General features: G+C 40.6%; 1 protein-coding gene and 1 pseudogene across 2 annotated transcripts; one reads left to right on the top strand and one right to left on the bottom strand.

The window, feature by feature from the left end:
* The first annotated feature begins 341 nt into the window (after positions 1-341).
* LOC104588876 (G-type lectin S-receptor-like serine/threonine-protein kinase LECRK3) lies at positions 342-13,999 on the top strand (annotated as a pseudogene).
* Positions 14,000-16,586: 2,587 nt separating this feature from the next.
* LOC104588858 (uncharacterized) lies at positions 16,587-26,516 on the bottom strand. 2 transcript variants are annotated; one of them, XM_010246980.3, is made up of 3 exons: positions 26,061-26,445; positions 25,858-25,946; positions 16,587-17,040 (listed from the first exon to the last, which is right to left on the bottom strand). In XM_010246980.3, exons 1-3 carry the CDS (start codon positions 26,221-26,223, stop codon positions 16,909-16,911), a joined length of 384 nt encoding a protein of 127 aa, XP_010245282.1. In that variant the 5' UTR covers positions 26,224-26,445; the 3' UTR covers positions 16,587-16,908. The 2 variants fall into 2 exon arrangements, with proteins under 2 accessions (XP_010245282.1, XP_088744525.1); XM_088888399.1 differs by lacking the exon at positions 16,587-17,040 and adding an exon at positions 22,719-23,000 and having other exon boundaries at positions 26,061-26,516.
* Between the last annotated feature and the right edge of the window lie 873 nt (positions 26,517-27,389).

A 27,389-nucleotide genomic window follows, 5' to 3' on the forward strand; every position in this document is an offset into this window, starting at 1 on the left:
ATTACCTATTTTAGAAAACATATTTTCAAGGATCAATCTTGAATCAAGAACCAAATCAGATCTGAACCAAAAGGAGTAGGAGGGAGGATATACCTGATACGGAGAAACAGTATCTCCCAATGGAGGTGTTCACGCCCAAGCAAGGATCCAAAATCTGCTCCCACTGAAGATGGCGCAGTGAAAGATGGAGCAGTATCAGCAACGTTCTTCCAAAAGAACTTGACTCCTTGCAAGAATCAACTGGATGGCTTGTGGTACAGCTCTAACCAATATTTTCCCAAAAGATTGGAATCAAGATCAGATTTGTTTTCTCCCAAGAACTGGAGATTGAACTAAAGGCAATGGCGACGGCAGGAAGGAAGCGGCAGGAGAGAATTCGCAGGGTGCAGAAAATCTCTCTTTCTGTGATTTTCAGCTCTAAAGAGAATTGAACATCAAAATCACTAACTGTATTCGCCCCTTTCTTCTTTCATAATCTTAAAGGGATCAGCTCCTAATCTCATTAGGAGTTGCTAATCCAAATCATATTTGGATTAGAAGTCCCTTTAAGTGATAAGGGATAACCCTTATCTTATCTGCAGATCAGATCAGCCATCTCCTAATCTAATTAGGAGGTTTCTAGATCTAAATCTCATTTATATCTTAGACTCTCTAAGTGGATAGGGTCTAGGCCAAATCCTATCAGCTGATCCATCTCAGAATTCGCCCCCTTTAATTGACTGTTCAAATCAACCCAGTTCGAAATGGGCTTAAGGCCCATTTAAGGTTATGTACTCAATTAGCCTTCCAAACTGCTGCCCAGTTGGGCTTCCTTGTATGGCGTGGGACCCAAGCATTGATCTATACATCAGCTACATGGATTCAGCCCAGCCTTTGTTACAAGGTCTGGCCGAATACACTATTATGGACAGTGCACCCCCTGAAAACCCATCTTATGGGCTCTATGGGCCCAACACTTACCCTAACTGGTCCCTGGGCCAAGCCACCTTGTAACACGCAGGGACTGTGGGCAGATGCAAGATTAGCCCATCAGGTATTATCCTCAATGGTCTTACACTTAACCTCTCAGCCCATAATGATCATACACTGCCCGACAAGAGAGGACCTCTCCCTCGGCTACAAGGAACAGTGTTGCACTCTCTAAGTATATGAATCCCGGGAATTAAAACCTTTTTGCAAACCATTTTGAAACCATAACACACACACACACACACACACACACACATATATATATATATATATATATATATATATATATATATATATATATTTTTTGCAAAACAAAATCTCAACAATTGAAATCGGTTGCCGGCAGTCTTGGTTTCCATCAAAGAGAGTGCATCCCCGATCATTACCTTTGTCCGACAAAGGGGCTGATCCTATCACTATGATCACCCACTTAAATGAATTCTCAGACTGTCCCAACAAACTCAGGTTTTGACCCCCACTAAGGATCTCACTGATTGGTACATCAAAGACAGTCCAATTCGACATCTAGTGTAGTATCATAATCGAGTCTAGGGGTTAGGTGTAACTTTCAAGTTTTGCCCATCTATCTCCAAGGTCCAGGGCAATACTGGAAATCTTGTCCGGTTCAAAGGTTCTATTAATCCTACACTGTATGTACCTAGGGTCTCACCCTGGCAGTTGAGACAGGCCACCCCAACCGACTTGGTGGCACCACAGTGTCAGCCTTGTCAGGATAGGTCTCCCCAGACCGATCCACTGGCTTTGAACGTTCTAGACTAACACGAGTCTCATTAAGTGTCCAATTTAAGGATATTACACCAAAACATACCAAGGGAACACGAATCAAATATGCACTTTTATTCATTTACAATAAACTCATAAAGTACATCATTCTTGATTGAAGCTAAGGGCATACAAAACTGTCTAATAGCTCCCTCTTGCACTTAGGTCCAATCAGGTACTAGCCGGAGTCCCATGCTTTCCACGTGTTTCTCAAACACTTTCTGTGATAGTGGCTTCGTCAATGGGTCTGCTACCTTCTGAATCAGGATGTCCCCTCTACCAACAATCTCCCGCAGTACGTGGTACTTCCTCTCGATGTGCTTCGACTTCGAGTGGGCTCGTGGCTCCTTAGCCTGAGCAATGGCTCCATTGTTGTCACATAACAATGGGATGGGTGATGTGCTGAACGGAACTACTCCCAATTCATGAACGAACTTCTTCATCCACACGGCTTCCTTGGCAGCTTCACTTGCAGCACTGTATTCGGCCTCGACTGTGGAGTCTGTTGTGGACCCCTATTTGCTGCTTTTCCAGCAAACAGCACACGATCCTATTATGAAAACATATCCAGATGTAGACTTTCTATCATCTGGATCCGATTGGAAATCCGCATTTGTATACCCTTTGATCTGTAGTGAACTACCATCGAATACCAGACAAAACTCTTTTGTCCTTCGAAGGTACTTAAGTATGCATTTCACAACAGTCCAATGCTCCTGCCTTAGGTTGGCCTGGAATCTGCTTACTACACTCACTGCCTGGGCGATGTCAGGACGAGTGCATAGCATGGCATACATGATGCTCCCTACGACTGAGGCATAGGGAACATCTTTCATGCTCTCGATCTCCTCAGAGGTCTTTGGAGACATCTTCTTGGAGAGATTGACTCCAAGCCTGAAAGGAACATTTCCTTTCTTGGAGTTTTCCATACTATATCTCTTGACTACTTTGTCAATATAAGCAGATTGGGATAGACCTATTATCCGCTTTGATCTATCTCTATAGAGTCGAAGACCCAGTATATAGGAGGCTTCTCCAAGGTCTTTCATGGAGATTGCTGTGATAGCCATACTTTTATCGTACTTAACATTCCTATATCATTCCCAATGAGTAGAATGTCATCTACATACAGAACCAGAAACGTAACCTTGTCACCATTGGTCTTTCTGTAAACACAGGGTTCATCCGGGTTTTGCTCAAAATCAAACTTTTTGACCGTAGAGTCAAATCAGATGTTCCAACTTCTAGAAGCTTGCTTCAATCCATATATGGATCTATTCAACTTACAAACCATGTGTTCCTGACCCGCAGCTACAAAACCTTGTGGTTGCTGCATATAGATATCTTCAGTAAGCTCTCCATTCAGGAACGTAGTTTTGACATCCATCTGTCAAATCTCATAGTCATAGTAAGCTGCTACAGATAGTAGGATCCTAATGGAGTTAAGCATGGCCACGGGCGAAAAGGTTTCCTCATAATCGATGCCTTCTTTCTGAGTGTATCATTTTTCCACCAGACGATCTTTGTAAGTCTCAACCCTGCCATCGGGGCCCTTCTTCCTCTTGTAGATCCATTTGCAACCAATTGCTTTTACCCCGGAGGGCGGATCCACTAGAATCCAAACTCCATTGGTATCCATTGATTCCATCTCAGCTCTCATGGCATCTACCCATTTAAGGGAGTCTATGTCCAACATAGCTTTCGCATATGTTGCGGGATCCTCTTCACTAGTCAAGGTTTCGACCAGGTAACTATCCTGATCGTAACCAAAACGGACCGGTGGCCTGGACACCCGGGTAGATCTTCTAGGTTGGTCACTACTTGGAACTTGTGGGACACCTCCCACTGCATCTGAGCTCTCCTCATCAAAAACAATTTCCTGGCGTAGATTGTCCAGGATGTAGTCATTTTCCAAGAATTGTGCATTCCGACTGCAGAACACCTTCTGCTCACTTGGATCATACAATAGGTAGCCCACTGAGCCCTTTGGGTAGCCTACGAATAGGCAACGGCTGGTCTTGGATTCCAATTTGTCCGGATTCGTTCTTTTAACGTGAGCCGGACAATCCCAAATCTTCAAGTGTCGTACACTTTGTTTCTTTCCGGTCCAAAGCTCATAAGGAGTCTTAGGAACCGATTTGGTTGGAACCCAGTTCAGCACGTATATCGCAGTCTCTAATGTGTATCCCCAAAAGGATGTGGGTAACTCTGAATGGGTGAGAAGTGACCGGACCATATCCAATAAGGTCCCATTCCTCCTCTCTGAAACACCGTTAAGTTGTGGTGTAGCAGGAGGAGCCAACTATGATACTATCCCATTGTCCTTTAAGTAGTCCCTGAATTCGTCAGAGAGATACTCGCCACCTCGATCTGATCGAAGGGCTTTAATTTCTCTCCCTAACTGTTTCTCGACCTCTTGTTTGAACTCTTTGAACTTTTCAAAAGATTCAGACTTTGTCTCATTAGGTACATGTAACCATATCGTGAAAAATCATTGGTGAATGTAATGAAATACACGTGTTGGTTACAGGTCCTAACATTCAGGAGACCACATACATCAGTATGTATAAGGTCAAGCGTGCTTGTACATCTTTCAGGCTTACCGTTAAATGGCCTCTTTGTCATCTTACCCTGAAGGCAAGGCTCACAAATGGGAAGATCTTCTACAGTTAGAAAATCCAAAGGACCATCCTTTGCCAGTCTTGTGATTCGGTCAATACCAATATGGCCAAGTCGGTAATGCCACAGGCACGTGGGATTAACTGTATCACGTGCTCTTTTCTTGGGGATTTCGGCCGACGTAGTTTCAGCTATGTTAGTTTCTAGAGAAGGATGTAGAACATAGAGACCGTTCTCCAGTTCCCCATATACGATGAATTTATTGTTTCTTTTAATAGTAATCGTATTACTGAAAAAGACAGAATATCCATCCGCACAAAGTTTTGAGACAGAAATCAAATTTCTTCTTAGATTTTGCACTAAAAGACAATCTTTAAGTACAATATTTCCTTCTCTAAATTTCAATTCTACGGTGCCTATTGTCATAGCTGCAACGCTTGCAGAAGTCCCCAAGTAGAGCATCACTTCTCCATCATTCAGCCTTCTGCTTACCTTGAACCCCTACAGTGAGTTACACGCATGAGTTGAAGCCCCGGAGTCAATACACCAGGACGCAGAAGCCACCAATAAGTTAGTTTCTATGACGCAAGATTCGAAATTACCTTTCTTGGATTCCAGGTACTGAGGACAGTTCCTCTTCCAATGGCCGGTTTGTTTGCAGAAGTGACATGCATCTGCTGCCCTGTCCTTCTTCTGCTTCTTGGGCTTTGTAGTCTTCTTCTAAGGCTTCTTTGCCTTCCTCTTTTTCATGCCATTTTGTTAGCTTCAACAAGCATCACCACAGGCTCATCCTTCTTAAGTAAGTCCTCGACCCTTTGCAACATATTGCTTAGCTCTTGGACGCTGACATTCAGCTTGTTCATATTGTAATTTAATATGAACCCATTGAAGGAAGAGGGCAAGGAATTCAGAATGACATCTACTTGAGTCCCAAGATATAGCCCGGATCCAAGGGCTTCCAACTCGTTAATGTAACCCATCATCCGAAGACAATGGTCATGAACTTTCTGCCCCTTGGACATTTGAGCGGTCATGAACATTTTCAAGACCTTCTGCCGAGTAAAACGGTTCTACTCTTCATACATTGTTTTTAGACTATCCAATATGTCCTTAGCGAGTTCAATCTGATCGAACTGCCTATGTATTGAGTTGTCCAAAGAAGCAACGACATAGCAGCGGGCTAGGGAGTTTTTATCCTCCCAATCTTGGAATTCTCTCCTACAGGCTTCAGAAGCCCTATCACCCGGATGTTCCGGGGCAGGAGACTTGACTACCTTGTCCAATTTTTCAGATGTTAAAACCAGCATTAGGTTACGGTACCAGTCGGCATAGTTTGGGCCCTTAAGCTTGTTGTCGTCAAGAAGCTTTGCAAATTGTCCGTTTGCCATTTTCTGATAAAACAGCAAATATCAGTTCACAACCTTATTTGATTCATGTTCAAGTCACAGATATGGATTTTAATCTATGTTCCATTCCCATTTTTCATCTCTGATTTTTCCCTCCTGCTCAGGGATGGAGACAGCGACTTGTCTCTGGAAATGTGGGAAACCACATAGGGTGCATGGAGCCAACTGTTTCAGCTGCAAAACCCCACCACCTTTCTGTGAAAGATCATATCCACTCATCATATGAGTTTTTCCTTTGGCCTCTGTCAGACAAGGTTCAGAGTCGTTTTCAGGTAAACCTCTCTGTCCAGTGAGTGCTCACCCATCATATTCGTGAACGCCAAGGTACCGTGAGAGTTCTCATTTTCTAGTGAAGCCTCTCCCACATCGGTCTATGACGCCCCTATCATCTTATGAAACATTTAGACAAGCCCAACAGCAAATGGGTAGCCCATTTTCTGGTGCGTTTCCTCATTACTGAAGGACCCATCCTCATGCTAATGATGGAAGGCCTTTAGAGAGTTCATCACATGAATCTCCCTATCACATGCACTCATACTTACTGGAGGGAACAAGAATTACGCCCTAGTTTATTTTAGGTCAAACCAGAGTGGCTCCCACTAACTTTCACAAAGCCAGATTTCAGTGGGTCTAAACCGGCTAGGGTTCCGCACGTAACCTCTTCAGGAGGTGTAGGGCCCACCATTGAGGGAGGTTATCAAATGACCAGTAGGGACACCATGGCAATGATGTGCATTCAGCCATAGTGTGCGCAAGAGCCACTATCGAATCTGCATGGGCCAAGCACTTATGGCCCATGAACGTAGCACATCACACACATCCATACATCACATGCAGGGAGGAATTGATCCAATCAATTAATTATCTGTAATAGCCCATTTGAAGCCCATTTTAATTCATAACATTAACAATTAATATCATATAGGAATATGGGCTGAATCAGGGTTACCCAGTTCAGCCCATATAGCTTGTTTCTTTGAAGTGGGCTTTTGGCAGTTTTAACAGTTTAAAACTGGGCCTTACAGGTTGGGCCGAATTAACCATTTAATTAAACATCAATCCTTAGGCCAATTTGTGGGAAAATTAGGGCTGACTTTCAGCCTTGAATAAACCCTAGATTCGGTCCAAACAAATTGAAGCAATCTTGGTACGAATGGGTCTAGGGTTTGATCTTTAATTAAATCTTTAACTCAAGAAAATAATCTGAAATTAAAGAACTGATAAAAGAAAACAAGAATCAGTTAATCCAGGGCTGTCCGTACAATCCATCCTGCAAAACAGAGGTTAGATCACAGAATGCAGTTTCATAGACTGCAAATCGCAGGTAGCGAATGTCCCATCTGTGAAATCTCCTTCCCTGCGCCGCCATCTTCGATCCAAAAATAAATTAAATAGAAAACATAATTTCTATTATAATTACATCAGATCGAATATCTAATACATTGAGTCTAAAAATAAAAAAAATATTTACATAAAAATGTAATGAATAAATCAAGAAACTGCAAATCTTGCAGGTTCCCTGTGCAAACCAAGAATTTGATCTCCTCTTGTGCGAACAGCCCATAAATCAAGAAAATCATAAAGAACTATTCTAAACAATAATCAGATTTATATAAAATTAATTTCAGATTATTTGCCCATTAATTTTGGGAATAAATTTCCCAAAACCCATATCTACGCAAATCGGGTAGAACACCTTCTGCCCATTTGCGCAGGTTCAGATCTGAATTAAAATGATTCAAGATTTGAACCATGGCTCTGATACCACTGAAGGGATGGGATATCCATCACATGGATGCCCAAGTCTTGCGGAATGGATAAAGAGAATTTCAAAAAATTTCTCCCATCCTTGCAGGGAATCGAATTCCCTATTTTAGAAAACATATTTTCAAGGATCAATCTTGAATCAAGAACCAAATCAGATCTAAACCAAAAGGAGTAGGAGGGAGGATATACCTGATACGGAGAAACAGTATTTCCCAATGGAGGTGTTCACGCCCAAGCAAGGATCCAAAATCTGCTCCCACTGAAGATGGCGCAGTGAAGGATGGAGCAGTATCAGCAACGTTCTTCCAAAAGAACTTGACCCCTCGCAAGAATCAACTGGATGGCTTGTGGAATCAAGATCAGATCTTGATTTCTCCCAAGAACTGGAGATCGAACTAAAGGCAATGGAATGGCAGGAAGGAGGCGGCAGGAAAGAATTCGCAGGGTGCAGAAAATCTCTCTTTCTGTGATTTTCAGCTCTGAAGAGAATTGAACATCAAAATCACTAACTGTATTTGCCCCTTTCTTCTTTCATAATCTTAAAGGGATCAGCTCCTAATCTCATTGGGAGTTTCTAATTCAAATCATATTTGGTTTAGAAGTCCCTTTAAGTGATAAGGGATAACCCTTATCTTATCTGTAGATCAGATCAGCCATCTCCTAATCTAATTAGGAGGTTTCCAGATCTAAATCTCATTTAGATCTTGGACACTCTAAGTGGACAGGGTCTAGGCCCAATCCTATCAGCTGATCTATCTCAGAATTCGCCCCCTTTAATTCACTGATCAAATCAGCCCAGTTCAAAATGGGCTTAAGGCCCATTTAAGGTTATGTACTCAATTAGCTTTCCAAACTGCTGCCCAGTTAGGCTTCCTTGTATGGCGTGGGACCCAAGCATTGATCTATACATCAGCCACATGGGTTCAGCCCAGCCTTTGTTACAAAGCCTGGCCGAATACACTGTTATGGACAGTATACCCCCTGAAAACCCATCTTATGGGCTCTATGGGCCCAACACTTACCCTAAGTGGTCCCTGGGCCTAGCCACCTTGTAACACCCAGGGACTGTGGGCAGATGCAAGATTAGCCCATCAGGTATTATCCTCAATGGTCTTACACTTAACCTCTCAGTCCATAATGATCATACACTGCCCGACAAGAGAGGACCTCTCCCTCGGCTGCAAGGAACAGTGTTACACTCTCTAAGTATATGGATCCCGGGAATTAAAACCTTTTTGCAAACCATTTCGAAACCATAACACACACACACACACACATATATATATATAAATATATTTTGCAAAACAAAATCTCAACAATTGAAATCGGCTGCCGGCAGTCTTGGTTTCCATCAGAGAGAGTGCATCCCCGATCATTACCTTTGTCCGACAAAGGGGCTGATCCTATCACTATGATCACCCATTTAGATGAATTCTCGGACTGTCCCAACATACCCAGGTTTTGACCCCCACTAAGGATCTCACTGATTGGTACATCAAAGACAGCCCAATCCGACATCTAGTGTAGTATCATAATCGAGTCTAGGGGTTAGGTGTAACTTTCCAGTTTTGACCATCTATCTCCAAGGTCCAGGGCAATACTGGAAATCTTGTCCGGTTCAAAGGTTCTATTAATCCTACACTGTATGTGCCTAAGGTCTCACCCTGGCAGCTGAGACAGGATAGGTCTCCCCAGACCGATCCACTGGCTGTGAACGTTCTAGACTAACACGAGTCTCATTAAGTGTCCAGTTTAAGGGTGTTACACAGAAACATACCAAGGGAACATGAATCAAATTTGCACTTTTATTCATTTACAATAAACTCATAAAGTACATCATTCTTGATTGAAGCTAAGGGCATACAAAACTGTTTAACAGTCCGACCATAAAACCGGGAGGTGAGCCAAGAAGAAATCGGGCCAACCTGCTTGCGCTAACTGTAAACTCCTCGCACCGGGGTTAGGACCCCTGGCACAGGGAGTGTAGGCAATTGATGAGGGATAATTTGGCCCGACCTAGCAACTGAGGTACACGTGGATGCGATCAGTCAGTTGGGTGACAACTCAACAAGAGAGCCTCCCCAGTAGTTCGGGAGCTCGGGACCTTGAGCACCTCGGCACCTAATTTAGTTCGAGGCCAAAGGACCGAAGTGCTAGTTCGGAGCCAAAGAACTGAGGTGCTAGTTCGGGACCAAAAAAACAAAGCGACTCCAGAAGCTTCCCCAACGGACTCCGAATCTCCCGGGATCACGACGTCTAGTAACAAGGCTCATCCTCACCCAGTCCGAATTAGAGGAAAGTGATAAACCTTATCAACCGGCGCATCGCTCTCCTTCAAAAATGTAACGGATCTTATATATGCAACTCGAGGACCCCGAAGACTTTTCGTATGGTTCACGGCTACTCAACTATATAAGGGCATCGATCCTCAAGGCGAAGGTACGCGCGATTACTCACATTCAAGCTCTCTAGCATTCATACTTAGCTCGCAAACATAGAATACTGATGTTAGACAATGTATGCCCTTAGCTCCAATCAGAATGATGTACCTTATGACATTTAATGTAAATTTATAAAGTACATATTTGATTCATGTTATTATGGTGTGTTTTTGTGCAATACCCTTAAACTGGACACATATGAGACTCGTGTTAGTTTAGAATCTCCATAGCCGTTGGATCGATTTGGGGAGATTTATCCTACCAAGGTTGACACTGATGTGCCGCCAAGTTGGTTGGGGTGGCTTGTCTCAACTGCCAGGGTGAGACCTGAGGTACATGCTGTGTGGGTTTTCTTGAAACCCTGAACCGGACCAGAATTCCAGTATTGCCCTGGACCTTGGAGATTGATGGGCAAAACTGGAATGTTACACCTGACCCCTAGACTCGGTTATGATACTGCACTAGGTGTCGAATTAGGTTGTCTTTGATATGTCAATCAGTGAGATCCTTAGAGGGGGTCAAAACCTGGGTATGTTGGGACAGTCCGAGAATTCATCTGAGTGGGTGATCATAGTGACAGGATCAGCCCCTTTGTCGGACAAAGTGAATGATCGAGGATGCACTCTCTCTAATGGAAGCCTAAACTACAGGCAGTTGATTTCAATCGTTGAAATTTGTTTTGCAAAATATATTTATATATATATATATATATATATATATATATATATATATATATTATGATTTTAAAATGTTTGCAAAAAAGTTTTAATTCCCGGGATCCATGTGAGTAGAGAGTGCAACATTGTTCCTTGCAGCCGAGTGAGAGGTCATCTCTTGTCGGGCAGTGTTTGATCATTATGGGCTGAGAGGTTAAGTGTAAGACCATTAAGGGTAATACCTGATGGGCTAATCTTGCATCTGCCCACAGTCCTTGGGATTTTATATGGTGGCTTGACCCAATGACCACTTAGTGTAAGTGTTGGGCCCATTAAGAGCCCATGGTGATGGGCTCAAGGGTTCACTGTCCCCTACAGTGAATTTGGCCAGGCCTTGTAACAGAGGCTAGGCTGAACCCATTTGGCTAATGTGTAGATCAATGTTTGGGTCCCACGCCATACAAGGATACCCAACTGGGCAGCAGTTTGGAGGCTGAATGAGCACATGGACTTAATGGGCCTAAAGCCCAATTCGAACTGGTTTAATATGATTAATTAAAGATGGGCGGTTCTGAGATTTAGTTCAGCAGATAGAATAGGGAATTATCTCTATCCACTCAAAGAGTCCAGATCCAAACAAAGATTTGAATTAGGAAACTCCTAATAAGATTAGGAGGGTTGATCTTTATCTGCAGATAAAATAAGGGATTATCCTTATCTCTTAAAGAGAGTCCAGATCCAAATACAAGATTTGGATTAGAAAACTCTTAATGGGATTAGGAAAACCTCTCTTTAAAGTTATAAATAGAGGAGGAGGGTGAACCCTTCAGCACCTGATCAGATTACAAATCCAAGAGAGAAGACAACTCCAGTTAGACTAATGCCATCTTCTGCTCTTGCCTCCTTCTATTGCTACCGCCATTGCCAGTTCGATCTCCACCTGTAGGAGCGATCAAGAAAAGTTCTTGATATCAGTTTTTGGTGAAAAACTTATCTGAAGTCATGCACACTCACCCTCCATCGAATTCTTTCTAAAGAGTTTAATTCTTGCTAAGGAACCACCTGCTGATTCTGCTCCACCCTACGCTGTGTCATCTTCAATGGGAGCAGTCTTTGGCATTTTCCTTGGGCATGAATACCTTCGTTGGGAGTTACTGCTACTCCGTATCAGATATATCCCTCTCCTACTTTTTGATTTCAGATTTGGTCCGATTTAGGTTCAAGATTGATTATTGAAAATCAATTTTTTAAAACAGAGAATATGATTCCTACATAGGAGAGAAAAATTTTTGAAATTTCGCCCAACCTACCTGTAGAGTTCAGCCATTATGATGGATCTCTCATCCTTTCAACTGACTTAAGCATCGGAGCGACCTCACTAGGTCTTCCACCCCGATCCCTCTCAGTACTGTTTTACAGATTGATCCAGGCAGTTATCCAGCTAGGAACTTCTAGATCGCACATCATCAATATGTAATTCAACGAACGATTATTGTGATGCAAGGGGTTGTGTGGCATAACTGCATATTGTATTCTCATGGATGAAAAAGTTGAATGCAAATGTCTGCCCAGTTTCGATTTCATTGATAGAAATCAACAGACGCTGGGTTGCGTGAGGAAATTCAGTGCAGAGAGTTGTGGAATCCAGAGCCAAAACATCGAGTATGAGATGTTTGCTTTGGACCGTACCACATGGGAAGTTGATCCTTACGTTGTTTTATGGACCATTACCACTGAAGAAGATTGCAAAAAGGCGTGTTTGGAGGATTGCAGTTATGAAGCTGTAGTTTTTAATCAAGAGTGCAGGAAGCAGAAGCTTCCGTTGAGATATGGGAGAAGAAATCTTGATGAGTCGACCATGGTTTATATCAAAGTGGGAAGAGGAAGCGAAAGAAATGGCACGAAAACAAGAAAGAACAACGAAAAGACATTCTGATAATCGGAGTGGTATTTCTCGTTCGTGCATTCATTTTGCTAGCGTTGTCTGTCGTTATTAGTTACAGAACCGTGTTTGGGCTTGTATAACAGGATCTTGGATCAGAGAAGTATAGGACTACCCGAGGAGATTGCTCTACGGTCATTTACTATCGCTGAACTACAAAAAATTAGTGAAGGTTTCAAGGAAGAGACGGGCAGAGGCTCTTTTTGTACAGTTATCAAAGGAACTTTACCAAATGGCCAAAGCCAGGAGGACCGTCGCTGTCAAGAGACTGGAGAAGATGTTGGATGGAGAGGGGGAGTTTCAGACTGAGATGCGCGTGATTGCCAAAACCCATCATAGAAACTTAGTCCGATTGGTTGGTTACTGCAACGATGGTCCTAATGAAGCCTCTGGTGTACGAGTACATGAGCAATGGATCACTTGCAGATCTCTTCAGAAAGGAAAGACGACCAAATTGGGATGAAAGGGTGGGAATTGCTTTGAACATAGCTACAGGTATTCTATATTTGCACGATGAATGCGAGACCCAAATAATCCACTGCGACATAAAGCCCCAAAACATACTCATGGACGAGTTCAATTGTCCAAAGATCGCCGATTTTGGATTGGCAAAGCTGTTGAAGCCAGACCAAAGTGGGACCTTTACAGCAATCAGAGGGACAAGGGGATATGTGGCACCAGAATGGCACCGGAACATGCCCATAACAGTAAAGGCAGATGTCTACAGCTTTGGGGTCGTCTTGTTAGAACTAGTATGTTATCGTCGCAGTGTGGATGTTAATGTTCCTGAGGATGAGATTGTTCTTACGGATTGGGTCTATGACTGTTTCAAGGTTGGTGAGTTACAGAAACTAGTTGGTGATGAAGTGGTGGACAAGAAAAGATTGGAGAGGATGGTCAGCGTGGGTCTGTGGTGCATTCAAGACGAGCCATCACTTCGGCCATTCATGAAAAAGGTGGTTTTGATGTTGGAAGGGACTGTAGATATACCAGTTCCTCCTAGTCCTTTTTTTAGTACCATCTAAGTCATGTTGGATTTTTTTTTTTTTCTTTTGGTAATAAGGTTATGCTGGATTGAGTTGAAGGTGAGGATTCAGTTATTCATACACAGAATGAGTTGAAGGTGAGGATCCAGTTAGACTGTTATATATATATGCACGGTTCAATTTGATCCAGTTTATGCAACTTCACTTGTAGATAAGTTTGTTTGTAATAACTGAAATGATCACAGAAGTCATCTCCATTTGGTTTTCTAGCAAAAGGTTCTTTGGATTGAAAACGAGTCAAGAGATTATGGATCAATGGTTCTTTCCTTCATTTTTCTTAAACACTCGTTTTGGAATTTCTCAGAAAAATCTGTTTGTGGGCTAGCATTCAGGCTCCATTGTTGTGGCAACTGGCAACTCCTTTGCCACACCTGTGTAAAGAATGAAAATTCAAGAAGTGGGTTCAACAAGGCAATTTAACAGGTTAATAAATGATTCAGAATATTGGACTGGTTAATTCATCCCTTGACATGGCTTCCAAGAATATGTTCAGAAAGTCATGTAGCATATAATAAAAATAAATAAAATGAAATTTGAGTAGCCCGGTTCAGAAAGAAATCAGAAAGGTTTAGAGAGAATACCAGTGAAACCGTGATCAGTTGAAACCTAGAAGGTTTACCATTCACCATGAACAGCTTGGCTTCTAAGGAGATGCCTTAAGACTTCAGACTTCTAAAGTTATTTTTTGCTTGAATCCTTCAAATGTCAAGTTGACTCTTTTCCTAATTTTCCTTTAAGAGAGATCAAGAAACCATTCATACAAAGGAAAACTACCATGTCCCCATGGCCGCTATTATTTTGTTTCTCCTCTGCATTTTGTTCAGTGACAGCTGCTAAACAAGGATCATCCAACATAAGCTTAAGCGCCTATCTCCTCCCCCACCACCAACTCATCACCATGGCACTCCTCTTTGGTTCAATTTACATTTCGATTTTACCCACTAGGCAATCACTTCACTATCAAGAGTCTGGATTGCAATAAGTCCTCAGAGGTTGGTTGTGTGGACAGCAAACTCAGATGACCCACTGGTTCCAGTAAATGCTACATTACTCTTCACAAGAGATAGTAGACTTGTCTTGCAAACCATGCAAAGCCAAAGCAAAACCATTGTTTCAACTGCCCAAATTGCTTCTTCAGTTTCCATGCTCAAGTTGGCAATTTTGATTTTTAAGGTTCTCCCAGAAAGATCATATGGCAGAGTTTTGATTATCCAATTGAAACCACTTTACCTGGTCAGTGTCTTCTAGCACAAAGAACTGTTTTCTAGTGTCTCAAACTGATCCTTCAACAGGAAAGTTTTGTCTCAAGATGCAAAAAGACAGAAACCCGGTTCAGTATCAATAGAAACACCAGACATAACCCCCTACTCTCATTGGTCTTCAGGAATAGATGGCAAAGGAGATTACGTCACTTTAAGTATTGATAGTCACCTCTATTTTCTCCATAAGACTGATTTCAGTATAATATAGAATGTGACTGATGGTGGGTTTTCTACAAACAGATCGATAGTCTACTGCATGATGGATTGATGGGGATGGAATCTTTTGAATGTATTTGAACAGTTCAGGTAGGAGTAGCAATTTTCCAATCAATCCAGTATCATCAATCAATAATTGTGAACCCAAAAGTCTCTGCAGCCTAAATGCCTACTTTGTCTCATGGATCAAAAAACTGTTTGCATCTGCCTATCTGGTTTCAATTACATTGACATGAGCCAAACATATTTCAGGCTGCAAGGGGAATTTCAATGCTGAGAATTGTGGAAGCAAGAAAGTACAGACCAAATATGACATGTCTAAACTGGAACGTACCAAGATGGAAGTATTCAACTTTATCACCTGTAGCCAATGAAGATGATTGCAGAGCTGCCTGTATGGAGGACTGTGACTGCTAAGCTGCACCGTTTGGAATATGTTCTACATTTGGTATTACAATAACTTTTTCCCTCATAATTCATGGAAGGCTCCAGATTTCTCACCTTCCTTGGCTTCTATTTTGGCTCTGATCTTCCATTTTATGTGATCCTCACAATCAGGTCCATAGATGCCTCCTTATTATCAAAGGACACAGAAATATTCCCAACTCCAACAGCCCAACTTACACTGCCTGTCCCAAGCCCAGGTAAAGGAGGTTGCATCAGGTTGGCAGCTAGCATTAAAACTTTTGCCAAACTCTTATGGTCATGGATCCTGACGATGGTTGCATTCTCTATGAACCAAACATGTAATTGAGTGAAATATATTACAGAAAACAGAAAGGTTGTAGGCATAAAGAGATGTAGATTGAACAATAAATATGAAATATTTTTAATTCATCACCCTTCCACCTAGCAGAAACCATGGAATTTAAAAGAAAAAGAAAGATAAACCTGAAATAATGTGTTAAAGCATATGTAGTTAGATCAGTGTTTTAAAAGGCGTAGGAGGCGAATGCCAGAGGCGCTGACACCTCTGAGGCATACGCCTCTTGCGCTTTTTTCATGAGGCGTGCTAGAGTCGTACACCTCAGGCACCTCATGCACATCTGATATAAAAAGAAAAAAGAAAAAAAAAAAGGAAAGGAAAGGAAAAGAAAAGAAAGGGAAGGGAAAGAAAAAGAAAGAGAAGAGAAAAAGAGAAAAGGAAAGGAAAAGAAAGGGAAGGGAAAGAAAAAGAAAGAGAAGAGAAAAGGAGAAAAGGAAAGGAAAGGGAAGGGAAGAAAAGATGAGGGGAAAGAAAGTGATTTGCCCCTTGCCCCTTCGGCTGGGGGGTTTCAACTAATGTTATGCATCTTTATTCTTCTTAATATAAAAGATTTTTATTAAAAATAAAGAAAAAAAATGAGATCCCCCCTTCCTCTTCATCCTCCTCCTAAGCCCCCTCCTCTTAAGGAGGCTTACGCCTCACACCTTTAGGTAGTGGAATGCCTCGCGTCACGCCTCCGCTTTTTAAAACATTGAGTTAGATACATAAAGAAAGAGAAATAAGTCATTGTATGTATTAAAAGATAATGATTGACTTATAAACATCTATCCATGAAATGACTATGGATACAACTGCAGTCAAAAATGAAGGGGAAACTATTTTCCAACCAAAACACACAGAAAAGTAAGACCCCCAAGAATCAGGTTGCAAATATCTTGCCACAGTTTATTTTCCTTGAGTAAGCAACCAAAGTTAGGGTGAAAAAGGACAATATCATACTTCCATCAACTAGTTGGGTCTAAATTGTTTGAGAGAAGGCATATTGCCTTCTATATCACATTTACAAGCAGAAACCCCAGGTCTCACATCTCTTCATCAACTGCATTTGCATGCTTTGTTCAAAGCATCAAAAACACCCTGCAATGTTACTTCTTCAACAAGCACAACCTTGTCCCTTGATTTAGAACCAGAACCTATAGATACCTGCCTTTTCTTCACCCCTATAACCTAAAAGAAAAACCAAAGATTGTGTAAGTCCCATAATTGGCTGTGGTTCAAGAGACAAGATTACAAAAGAGGACAGTGTATAGCAAAAAGATATATCCATTCCCATGGAAAGAAAGATGCCAGTTGAAACACTATGATTTAGTGGATATAAATCTATCTGATTATCTACAAAAAAATGGCAAACCATGTGATCAGAAAGCCAAGCAATCAATATATATATATATATATATATATATATATATATATATATATATATATCATCATCATCATCATCTAAGCCTTAACCCAACTATATGGGATCAGCTACACAAATCCTGTTTCACCATTCCATTCTGTTTGGTATCATAATTAATAACATTTACAGACAAAATGTGTGGCACTTACAACCATAACTGTTAAAGCAGCTTTCTTTTCTCATTTCTAAAACCACCCAAAACAAAGACATTCCAATGGATATTGAAAGATATGGATCTTGGGAGGCTAGAGAGATGGAAGCATGCCTTCAATGGGTTCAAAGGATAGCAAACAGCATGGCTGATGAACTAGCCAAGAAAGGGGTGGGGAGGGAGCAAATCTTTTAGGCACAATTGTAAGGAAAGTTGTAGGGGAGACAAAATCTTGCTGTCTCTCCCACTAATATTTGTAATATGTACTTTTTAATCTACATTACTAAAATGCTCAGTTATTAATCAAAAAATGAAAAAAAAAAAGATATGGATCTTGGTCAGTCACCAATTCATGGAGTGACCTAGGTCTTCTTCTTCTTCTTCTTTTCTTGAAAATTATACATTTCTTATGAAAATTATGTTTATTAAAGAAATATGATTATGGAACCAAGGGAACTACTCTAGGATACATATTTTTACTTGAAAAAAATCCATCGCCTAGGCAACTAGGTGCCCCCCTGTCGCCTAGCCTCGCCTTGGCGCCATGAAAACTATGGTCAATTGATGGCTAAAAGTGCTCCTCAGGTGGAAGCTCAACAAAAATGCATAATAGTAAACCCAGAGACACCAACTCAAGGATCAATTGAAGCCTAATCCCAGTTGCTTGTAACTCAACATTAATCTAGGTTACCTTTAATTGGATAGGTCAGGTTAGGCCATGTTAAGCGGCACATACAAGAAATCCCAGAAATGTCGGAGATCATTGCACCATTAGAGATGCAACATACCATATTCAGGGTGAAAACATCATTAGTTAGGGTAATCACCATGAATTATAAAATGAGATAAGTGTTCCCTCCAGAAATCAAACAATTAGATTTTCTATGTAATTTGGATTTAAAAGTTAGGCTTGACATTTCTGTAATCATGCTGTACTGACCGCTTTTAATTAAATTTAATAAAATGAAATATATTTTCTGCTGATCAAAAAAAAATGGAATCACAGGATACTTTGTGGAATCAACACAGTGGAATACAACAAAGTCACAAGCAACATAGTAGTGGAATCAACACAATTACTCTGAGTTGCTATGTAATTTGGATTTAAAAGTAAGGTTTGGCATTTCTGTCATCATGTTGTACTGACCGTTTTTAATTAAATTTAATAAAATGAAATATATTTTCTGCTGATTAAAAAAATAGGGAATCAACAGGATACTTTGTCAGTGCAACAAACCTTTTTTTTCTATCAGTAATAACGAATTTTATTAGATATCAAACAACAAAAGAAAAAATGCAATACAAGAAGAAATCAATTGCCCCCAAAGAATGAACAGCCAAACCCACGGGCCAGACCATTAGCCTACTGAAACAATGTGCAAAGAAATCCAAAACCAAGAGGCTTGTACCCCAACATTCTCTCAAGTCCTCCATTCAAGCTATCAGACAGTGAGTTCACTGATCTTAGACCTTCACTCTCCTAGCCCCCCAATGTGATGATGCAACAGCCAACAACACCTCCATCCATCATCCCCTACACAATCACTTGGGAATCCCCTTCAAGTTCCACCTAGTAGATCCCAAGGAGTGCATCAACCTCAGTCCCAGAAGCAAGGCCATGATCTCTACTCTGATTATTCTTTGGGCCCTACCAAATAAGATCATCCCCCCACCACCAACAGTCTCCAAAATGTCTCAAGTACCTCAGAGAACAGTCAACAAATTGAACTTCATTATTAGAATCGTTACATGAAATGATGAGAACAATCTCTCTCATATACACATCCAACAGACTAGAAATAAAAGATGGGTTGTTTATCAATAAATAAAAGAAGAAAATCACAGAAGAATAAGCAGAAAAGCACCAAACTTTATATCCAAGAAATAATCAAGGGTGTTCTTTGCATGAAAGTTAGAAAGATAACAAAAATGTATAGTAGAAATCTGCTGAATTAAAAAAATATAAAAGAAAAGTAATTTCTTGAAGAGAGAAGGAAGAGAGAAGGAGAAGAAGAAAAGATGGAAAGAAAAAGAGAGCAATGATCTGGCCGCCCCCTTCACTTATTATTTATACTAAAATAATAGAACAGTACAAAGACAACTATGCCCTTATAGGGCAGCAAAACATAAAACAGCATATATAACACTCAAAAACATAATAAAATTTGGACTCACATAACTACTATGGTTCCCACCTCCTATCTAACAACTAACATAAAACATCTACTCAGAAAAACATCATAAAACTAATTAATCTTCAACATTCCCCCTCAAGTTGGGAGTAAATGTCACACATTCCCAACTTGCATAGATCATGTTCAAGCTTCCTCTTTGCCACCCCTTTAGTGAGAACATCAGCCAACTGCAACTCTGAAGAGACATAAAGCAAACAAACTTCTCCGGTTGTTACCCTTTCTCTTATAGTGTCTATCAACTTCAATGTGTTTTGTCCTATCATGCTGAATTGGATTGTGGGCAATATTGATTGCAGCCTGATTGTCACAGTATAACATCATAGGTTCATCTGCTTTCACCCCAATCTCACTCAAAAGAGATCTAACCCAAAGAAATTCTGAGACACCATGAGCCATGGATCTATACTCAGCCTCTACACTTGACCTTGCAACAACCGCTTGCTTCTTACTCTTCCAGGAGATCAAGTTTCCACCTACAAAGGTACACATTCCTGATGTAGACCTCCTGTCATCTAAGCATCATGCCCAATCTGCATCTGTATAGGATTCTAGCTTCAGATTCTCATGATTTGAGAAAAGAATGCCTCTGTCAGGGTGCTTTTTCAGATATGCAAGTATTCTCTCAATAGCTTCCCAGTGCTGAACCCGAGGTGCATGCATGTACTGACTCACAACATTGACAGCATAAGAAATATCTGGTCGTGTCATACACAAATACAACAATCGACCCACCATTCTTTGATATCTCCCCACATCCTTTACCAACTCACCATCCACACCATTAATTCTGTGATTTGAATCAATAGGAGTGTCTGCTGGTTTGGTCCCCAGCTTCCCAGTCTCTCACAGTAGGTCAAGCACATACTTTCTCTGTGAAATGAAGATCCCATGCTTGGATCTTGCAACTTCAATCCCTAAGAAGTATTTGAGCTCACCAAGATCTTTGATCTCAAATTCTTGCTGCAATGATTTTTTGAGATCATTAGTAGAAATCACTGATTGCAGATTTAGTTGAATTCCTTGTGAAGGGAAAGAAGAGGAAGATGAAGATTTCAGCAGGAGAGAAGAAAAGAGGAGGAGAAAAGAGTAGGAAGTCAACCAGGATTCTTAGATTAACCCTAGCCGCTAACCCCTCATTATAATTTATACTTAACTTAAATGATGAGATATTACAAGGATGCCCTTAGTAGGGTTACTAATGTAGTTGAACAGTCACAACATAAAAACATAAACTAATGGGCCTAAAGTCCAACAACTTCCTAACTAAATAACTTAAAATAAGAATAAAAACAACTATGCCCAATTCAACATCATCGATCTCCTCCAGATCATTTCCTATCACCACTATATCATCCACATACACAATCAGAATTGACATCAGAGCATCTCTCCTCTTTGCAAAGAGGGTGTAATCAGGCTGTGTTTGTGTGTATCCAAAACGGATGAGTGCCCCTTTGAACTTGTCAAACCAAGCCCTAAGTGACTATTTCAGTCCATATAGAGATTTTCTGAGTTTGCACACCTTTCCTTTACCAACATTTTCATAAAAGCCTACTAGAATGTCCATATGTACCTCCTGTAAATCACCATTGAATAAAGCATTTTTGACATCAAGCTAGAACAAGGGCCATGAATAGGTGGCTGCTAGAGATAAAAGGATACGAACTAAACTCATCTTAGCTACTGGTGCAAAGGTTTCCAGATAACCGACACCATAGGTCTGAGTACCCTTTTGCTACCAACCTTTCCTTATACCTCTCTATCTTGCCATCAACCTTGTACTTCACTGTGAATACCCATTTACATCCGACTGTCTCCTTATCTAGGGGGAGATCAACTATTTCCCAAGTTTGGTTTTTGACCAAAGCATCCATCTCATCTTGCATGGCTGTTTTCCACTTAGGTTTGGAGAGAGACTCAATAACATTCCTGGGTATAGACACAGAATCTAGGGAAGAAAGAAAAGCACAGTAGAAGGGTGATAAGGCACTGTAGGAAAGATGGTGTGAAATGCAGTGGGCTGTGTACACTTTCTCTTCCCCTTACGAAATGCAATGGGAAGATCAAAGTCAGTGAGATCAGCTGCAACAATGGTATTAGGGACAGAAACATTTCATCAGAAAACATAACAGGCTCAGGCTCAAGAGGAATACCTGGAACTGTATCTGCCGAATCTAAAGTTTCAGAAGGACTGACAGAGTGGTGTGGGTTGAGGATGTATGGAGTCAACCATCATCTGCCGGCACTGATATTTCTGTGAGGCTGCCCGTAGTGGCTCAGGTAATGAAGCTGGAGGTGCAGGTGTTGGCTGAACTGATGGAGGCACCACAGAAATAGGAAGAGGAACAGATTGTGAGTTCTCCTCTCCAAAACTCTCCCCCTGAGGAGAACCACTCGAGAAGAAGAATGTGGATTCAAAGAAGGTAACATCCATAGTGACAAATCTACTCCTCGACACTGGGTCATAACAGCAATACCCCTTTTGGTTCTGAGCATACCTAAGAAAAACACATTTCTTGGCGTTGCGATGAGGGCCAAAAATGTGAACAAAAGAAACACAACCAAAAACCCTCAGAGGTATATGAAATATCTCTCCATCTGGAAAAAAAATGCTAAATGGCACCTTAAACCCCAAAGTCCATGAAGGAACACAGCTAATCAAATGCACGGCTGTAAGAACTGCATCTCCCCAGGACTGCATAGGAACTGAAGCACACACCATAAGACTCCTTGCCACCTCCACAGTGTGTCTATTTTTCCTCTCAGCAACTTCATTCTATTGCGGTGTATATGCACAACTGCTCTGATGAACTACACCATGTTCTAAGAGATACGTGGTCAGGTCCTCAAAGTACTCTCTGGCATTATCTGATCTAAAAGCCTTAGTTCTCACTCCAAATTGTGTGAGAACCATCTGGTGGAACTATCGTACCAAGTTAGGAACCTCATCACATGATTTCATCAAATATATCCAAGAATATCGTGTATAATCATCTACAAACAAGAGAAAGTAACAGAATCCTCTCATGGAAGGGATATGATATGGCCCTCATACATCAGTGTGAACAATATTAAAAGCAGAAGTACTTCTTTTATTACTTGGTTTAAAAGACTATCTACAATGTTTTCCTAACTGATAACTCTCACACTCCAAAGTAGATAACTGAACAGACTCAAACAACTTTGGGAAAACACATTTCAAAGAACTAAAAGAAAGATGTCCCAAGCGATTGTGCCAAAGCATAATCTGGTTCACTGACTCTGACCCACTACTACTGTTGCTGCTAACATGAAGGCCCTGATGTCTCGGAATCTCATTCAAAAGGTAGACTCCATTCACCTCACGACCACTCCCAATCATCTTCTTTGACTCCAGATCCTGCAAAATACAATTACCAGGAATAAAGGTCACGGAACAATTCAATTTTTTTGTCAAAGAACTAACAGACAGTAGGTTGGTATGAAGTCTAGGAACATGTAAAACAAAAGACAGAGTTATATCATTGGTCACTCTAACTGTCCCCTTCCCAGCAATGGGCATATGTGAACCATTTGTTGTAGAGACTGTCTCTACCAGAGCACAACTGATAGGAACTAAAAATGGTAGGGGCATTAGTCATATGCTCAGATGCTCCTGAGTCTATAATCTAGGGAGGTCCTTCCTTACCTGAAGTGGATGCAAGATTTGCAGTTGTATATGAACTACCTATATGTGCAAAGGAAGTGGTGTAGTTGGCTCCTGCATTTTGCTATCCATCTGCAAGGCTAGAGCTAGGTCAATTTTTTCTTACTCATAAGCTGTCCAAACCTCTCCAATTTTGTTCTCACTACTGCTACTGCAATGGATTCCTAATTCGTTTGGGAGAGAGGAGCTGAAGAGTCTCCTATAATGGCTACATTTGCATTTCCCTTCTTGTTTTTTATCCGATCAGACATAAGATTTGGATGAATATTCCAACAAGTGTCCCTGGTATGCTTAGGCTTCTTGCAATAATCACACACCAAGTCCTTCTTATCTTCCCTTCTAGCCTCACTATTCCCCCTGTCTCCATTCGGCTTAGGTTTTGTTGTACCAACCATAGTCGACTGGTCAATCCCAGGTTGTCTCAGCATTACATTCCTCCTACTCTCCTCTCCAGAGACAAAGGCATAGGCCTGAGAGAGTGTCACACCCTCCCTAGAAAAAATATGCTGCCTAGCAATGTCAAATTCAGGGTTCAGCCATGCCAAGAACTCAAAAACCCTATTCCTCTCTACTAGTCTGTGATAAGTTGTTGCATCATTTACACTTTCCCATACCACAGTTTCTAAGTGATCTATTTCCTGCCATAGGGTTTTCAGTATGGAGAAATACACAGCAAGAGGTTTTTCTCCCTATTTCATACTTATCACCTAATTTCTTAAATGATAGGCTCTGGCTTCATTTTGCTTCTGAGATTAGGTTTCAGTCACTCCATCCCAAATCTCCTTAGCAGTATTAGCCCATAGGAAATTTTTTGCAATATGAGGTAACATAGAATTACATAGCCAGGACATTACGATGTAATTCTTCTGCACCCATCGGGAAGAGTATGTATCAAGTTTCTTCTCCTCCCCAGTGAGATACCCTAATTTTCTACAGGCACCAATAGCCATCTTAGCTGATTATGCTCACTCCAAATAATTTATACCATCAAGTTTTACTATAGTAATGATCCCAAACCCAAAAATATCACTATTACCTTCAACACCCAGTCCTACAGTACCGGTAGATTTCATCTCGGTATTCCAACTCTCCATCTTACTTCAAACAATTCAACAATAAAAAAAATAGATTAGAGACCTTCAAAAAATAATTTAATATCACACACACAGAAACCAACCCTTCCGAAAGAAGAAAACCCTAGCTGGAGGGAAATCTCTCCTCCCCACGCCTCCCAACAGAGAGAAAAATGAATTGATCACTCCGGGAGGCCTAGAAAATTCCAAAAACCAAACCATCATCTTCAGAAAATCAAAAGAAAACTAACAATACCTGAGCACCCAAGATCAAATAAAAAACAAGGAGTCCAACTTTTCTAGGACTCTTCCCCGTACTCTAGTTCTTCCTGATTTTGATGCCAAACAGTAGATCACCTTCCTGATGCCTAGATCCCCCCCAAAACTCCAAGAACTGGGCAATCTATAGCAGATTGATCAACCCTTTACTATTTCATGCAGTCGGCTGATCTAGGGCTGCATAAGAATGCTTCAAGAAACCCTAGTTGATGCTCTGATACCAAGTAGAAATCTGCTAAATTAAAAAAATATAAAAGAAAAGTAGTTTCTTGAAGAGAGAAGGAAAAGAGAAGGAGAAGAAGAAAAAATGGAAAGAAAAGAGAGCAATGATATGGCCGCCCCCTTCACTTATTATTTTTACTAAAATAATAAAACAGTACAAAGACAACTATGCCCTTATAGGGCAGCAAAACATAAAACAGCATATATAACACTCAAAAACATAATAAAATTTGGACTCACATAACTACTGTGGTCCCCACCTCTATCTAACAACTAACATAAAACATCTACTCAGAAAAATATCATAAAACTAATTAATCTTCAATATGTATGAACACTCATCAAAGGGAATAAGCATGAATTTTGCACCATTATTTGTTTTTTCATATTTGTATAATGAAATATTATCGTTGTTGCTACTGGTCCCATAACTTTTTTTGCATAACAAATATATATTGTAACAGAACAAGAAGCAAATCCATTCCGTTTCCAACAAACAAAATCCCAACTTTTTCCTGGTTCAAGGAAGAACAATCAATTGCAAGGTTCAATATTTTTTTGCCTGCAAAACAATGCATGGTAAAATGCATCAAAGATGTCAACTAGTTTGCATTCACTCTTTCTGCTTCTCCAGAGTTGTTACCATTTTTTTAATATCTGTTTGTTTTTAACATCCAGAGGTCAAGTATGAATGAGCCAAGATCATAATAGCTCAGGTCAAAGTTTAAGTAAATTTTATGAAATTGTCAATTGCTTAATGCTTAGCCGGTGAGCAATGAAATCTACCATAAAATCTCTGATTCCCTATTGGGTATGCTTCCCTGTTGATAAATTATTTTGAGTTTCCACGCAAATCAAAACTGTTTCTTATCAAACTAATCTTTCTCCCAGATCACAAGAAAACATGAAAACATTTATTCACCAAAATATGTCAAAGAAGAACACGCAAATAAAATCCCTGAGAATGAAGGACTCACAGAACTAATGTACTCTAGCAGCGCTGCGTTTGCTTCTCCGTCCTTCGGGGGAGCATCTATTTGCACGCCAAGTGCTTCATCATTGAAATCTGGTTTCAATTGTTTGAAAATCAAAACACATAAAATTAAGAAATCTTTTTTTAATTTTACCAGAACAGAAGAGAATACACAAGTAAAAACGAATGAAAGAGAAGTGGGCAAACCTGTGATCGTGGCGACCTTGGAACCTGGTTTGGCATGGATTGTGATTGCAACCGAAGAGGGTGGCACAAGACGGAGACAGGCGGGGAAGTTCGTCTTTGCAGCGGCGGGCTGAGGAGAGGCATCTTCTTTGCTTTTTGCTTTACCCTTTTTAGCCGGAGCCATGTCTTTCTATCGTCGCTTTTAACTTCCGATTTCTAACTTCCAATTAAGTAATTAATTTCACCGTCGATTAGGAGGGGAAACGGAGGGCGGAAAGAGAAGGAAAGAGAGAAAGAGACTGGAGAGTGGAGACTCAAATATGCCTTTACTCTGATGCTCTCCTCACTCTCGATCTCTCTTTCTCTTTTGCTTCTTCTTTAGTCTTTACCTCTTCCGGAAGGCTGCTTGTAAAGTTGTAAGTTGTAACATCGATATTCGATACCATGCAACTCCTTCTTCACCCAGAGACAAGGTGGACGTACGAAAATACGTGCAGCGAATGTATGCAACTCTTGCTTTTCACCGCTTTAGAAACAAGGTAGGATAGGCTTTGGATGCTCATCATCCAAATAATTTAAAATGTTTTGATGTTTGATACGAGATCTTGGGTAAGGCAATTTTTTTGGGGTATTTTTAACTTTGGAAATTTCAGGGGAGGACTAATTTTGTAATCTTGATTTCGAATTTTCATTGGTAAAAAAAGAAAATTATTTCTTTTATGGGTAAAAGTTAAGCTAAAATTAAAGAGAATAGTAGAATACAATAGCTTAGGTCCAACAGGCTGGGATATTATCCCAATTCCCAACAGCACAAAGAAATCCGAAGATTTTGCCACTTAGGCAGTTTAAGCGAGCAGATAGGGTAAGATCTCTAGTTCTAAACAAATTATTCACAGATCCAAAATCGTTTAATAAGTTCAGAGTTTTGTCTAGATGATGTTGTATATCCCAGTCAAAAAATTCTTCTATCCTGCAATTGCATCTGCAAGGGCTTTAGCAACCGTGAAAATGGTGAGGTCTGTCCAGCCATAAACTTTGAAGAACCGCCACACATTTTTGTTACCCATAGCACATAAAGATTTAAAATCCTTGTATAAAAAGAATAATGGCATAGGTTCCTATATCATTGTCAAGAAAGCCCCCTATATCACAAATGATTTTTATAGAATTGTTTTCATTATTTATAGATTCCCTAGTAGGGATGTTAACTATCATACTGAGAAGGGAAAATTCCTGATCAGTACCATGTATTTTGGCTCGAGTGACATTTTGGTCCTTGAACTTTAAAATGTAATAATTCAGTACTTGAATTTTCAAAATATAACAATCTATTACCTGTCGTTAACCAGT

Source organism: Nelumbo nucifera, chromosome 1 (genome assembly GCF_055504915.1).
Source record: "Nelumbo nucifera cultivar China Antique chromosome 1, China Antique-T2T, whole genome shotgun sequence".
NCBI classification, from domain to species: Eukaryota; Viridiplantae; Streptophyta; class Magnoliopsida; order Proteales; family Nelumbonaceae; genus Nelumbo; species Nelumbo nucifera.

What these genes read in the sequence shown, in the direction of transcription:
- LOC104588858 (XM_088888399.1), bottom strand. Translation starts at nt 26,223, where the DNA reads ATGGCTCCGGCTAAAAAGGGTAAAGCAAAAAGCAAAGAAGATGCCTCT. An exon ending in CAAGGTCGCCACGATCACAG is followed by an intron (nt 25,947 to 26,060) that starts GTTTGCCCACTT and finishes AATTGAAACCAG; the next exon opens with ATTTCAATGATGAAGCACTT. An exon ending in TGCTAGAGTACATTAGTTCT is followed by an intron (nt 23,001 to 25,857) that starts GTGAGTCCTTCA and finishes TGTATTTTGCAG; the next exon opens with GATCTGGAGTCAAAGAAGAT.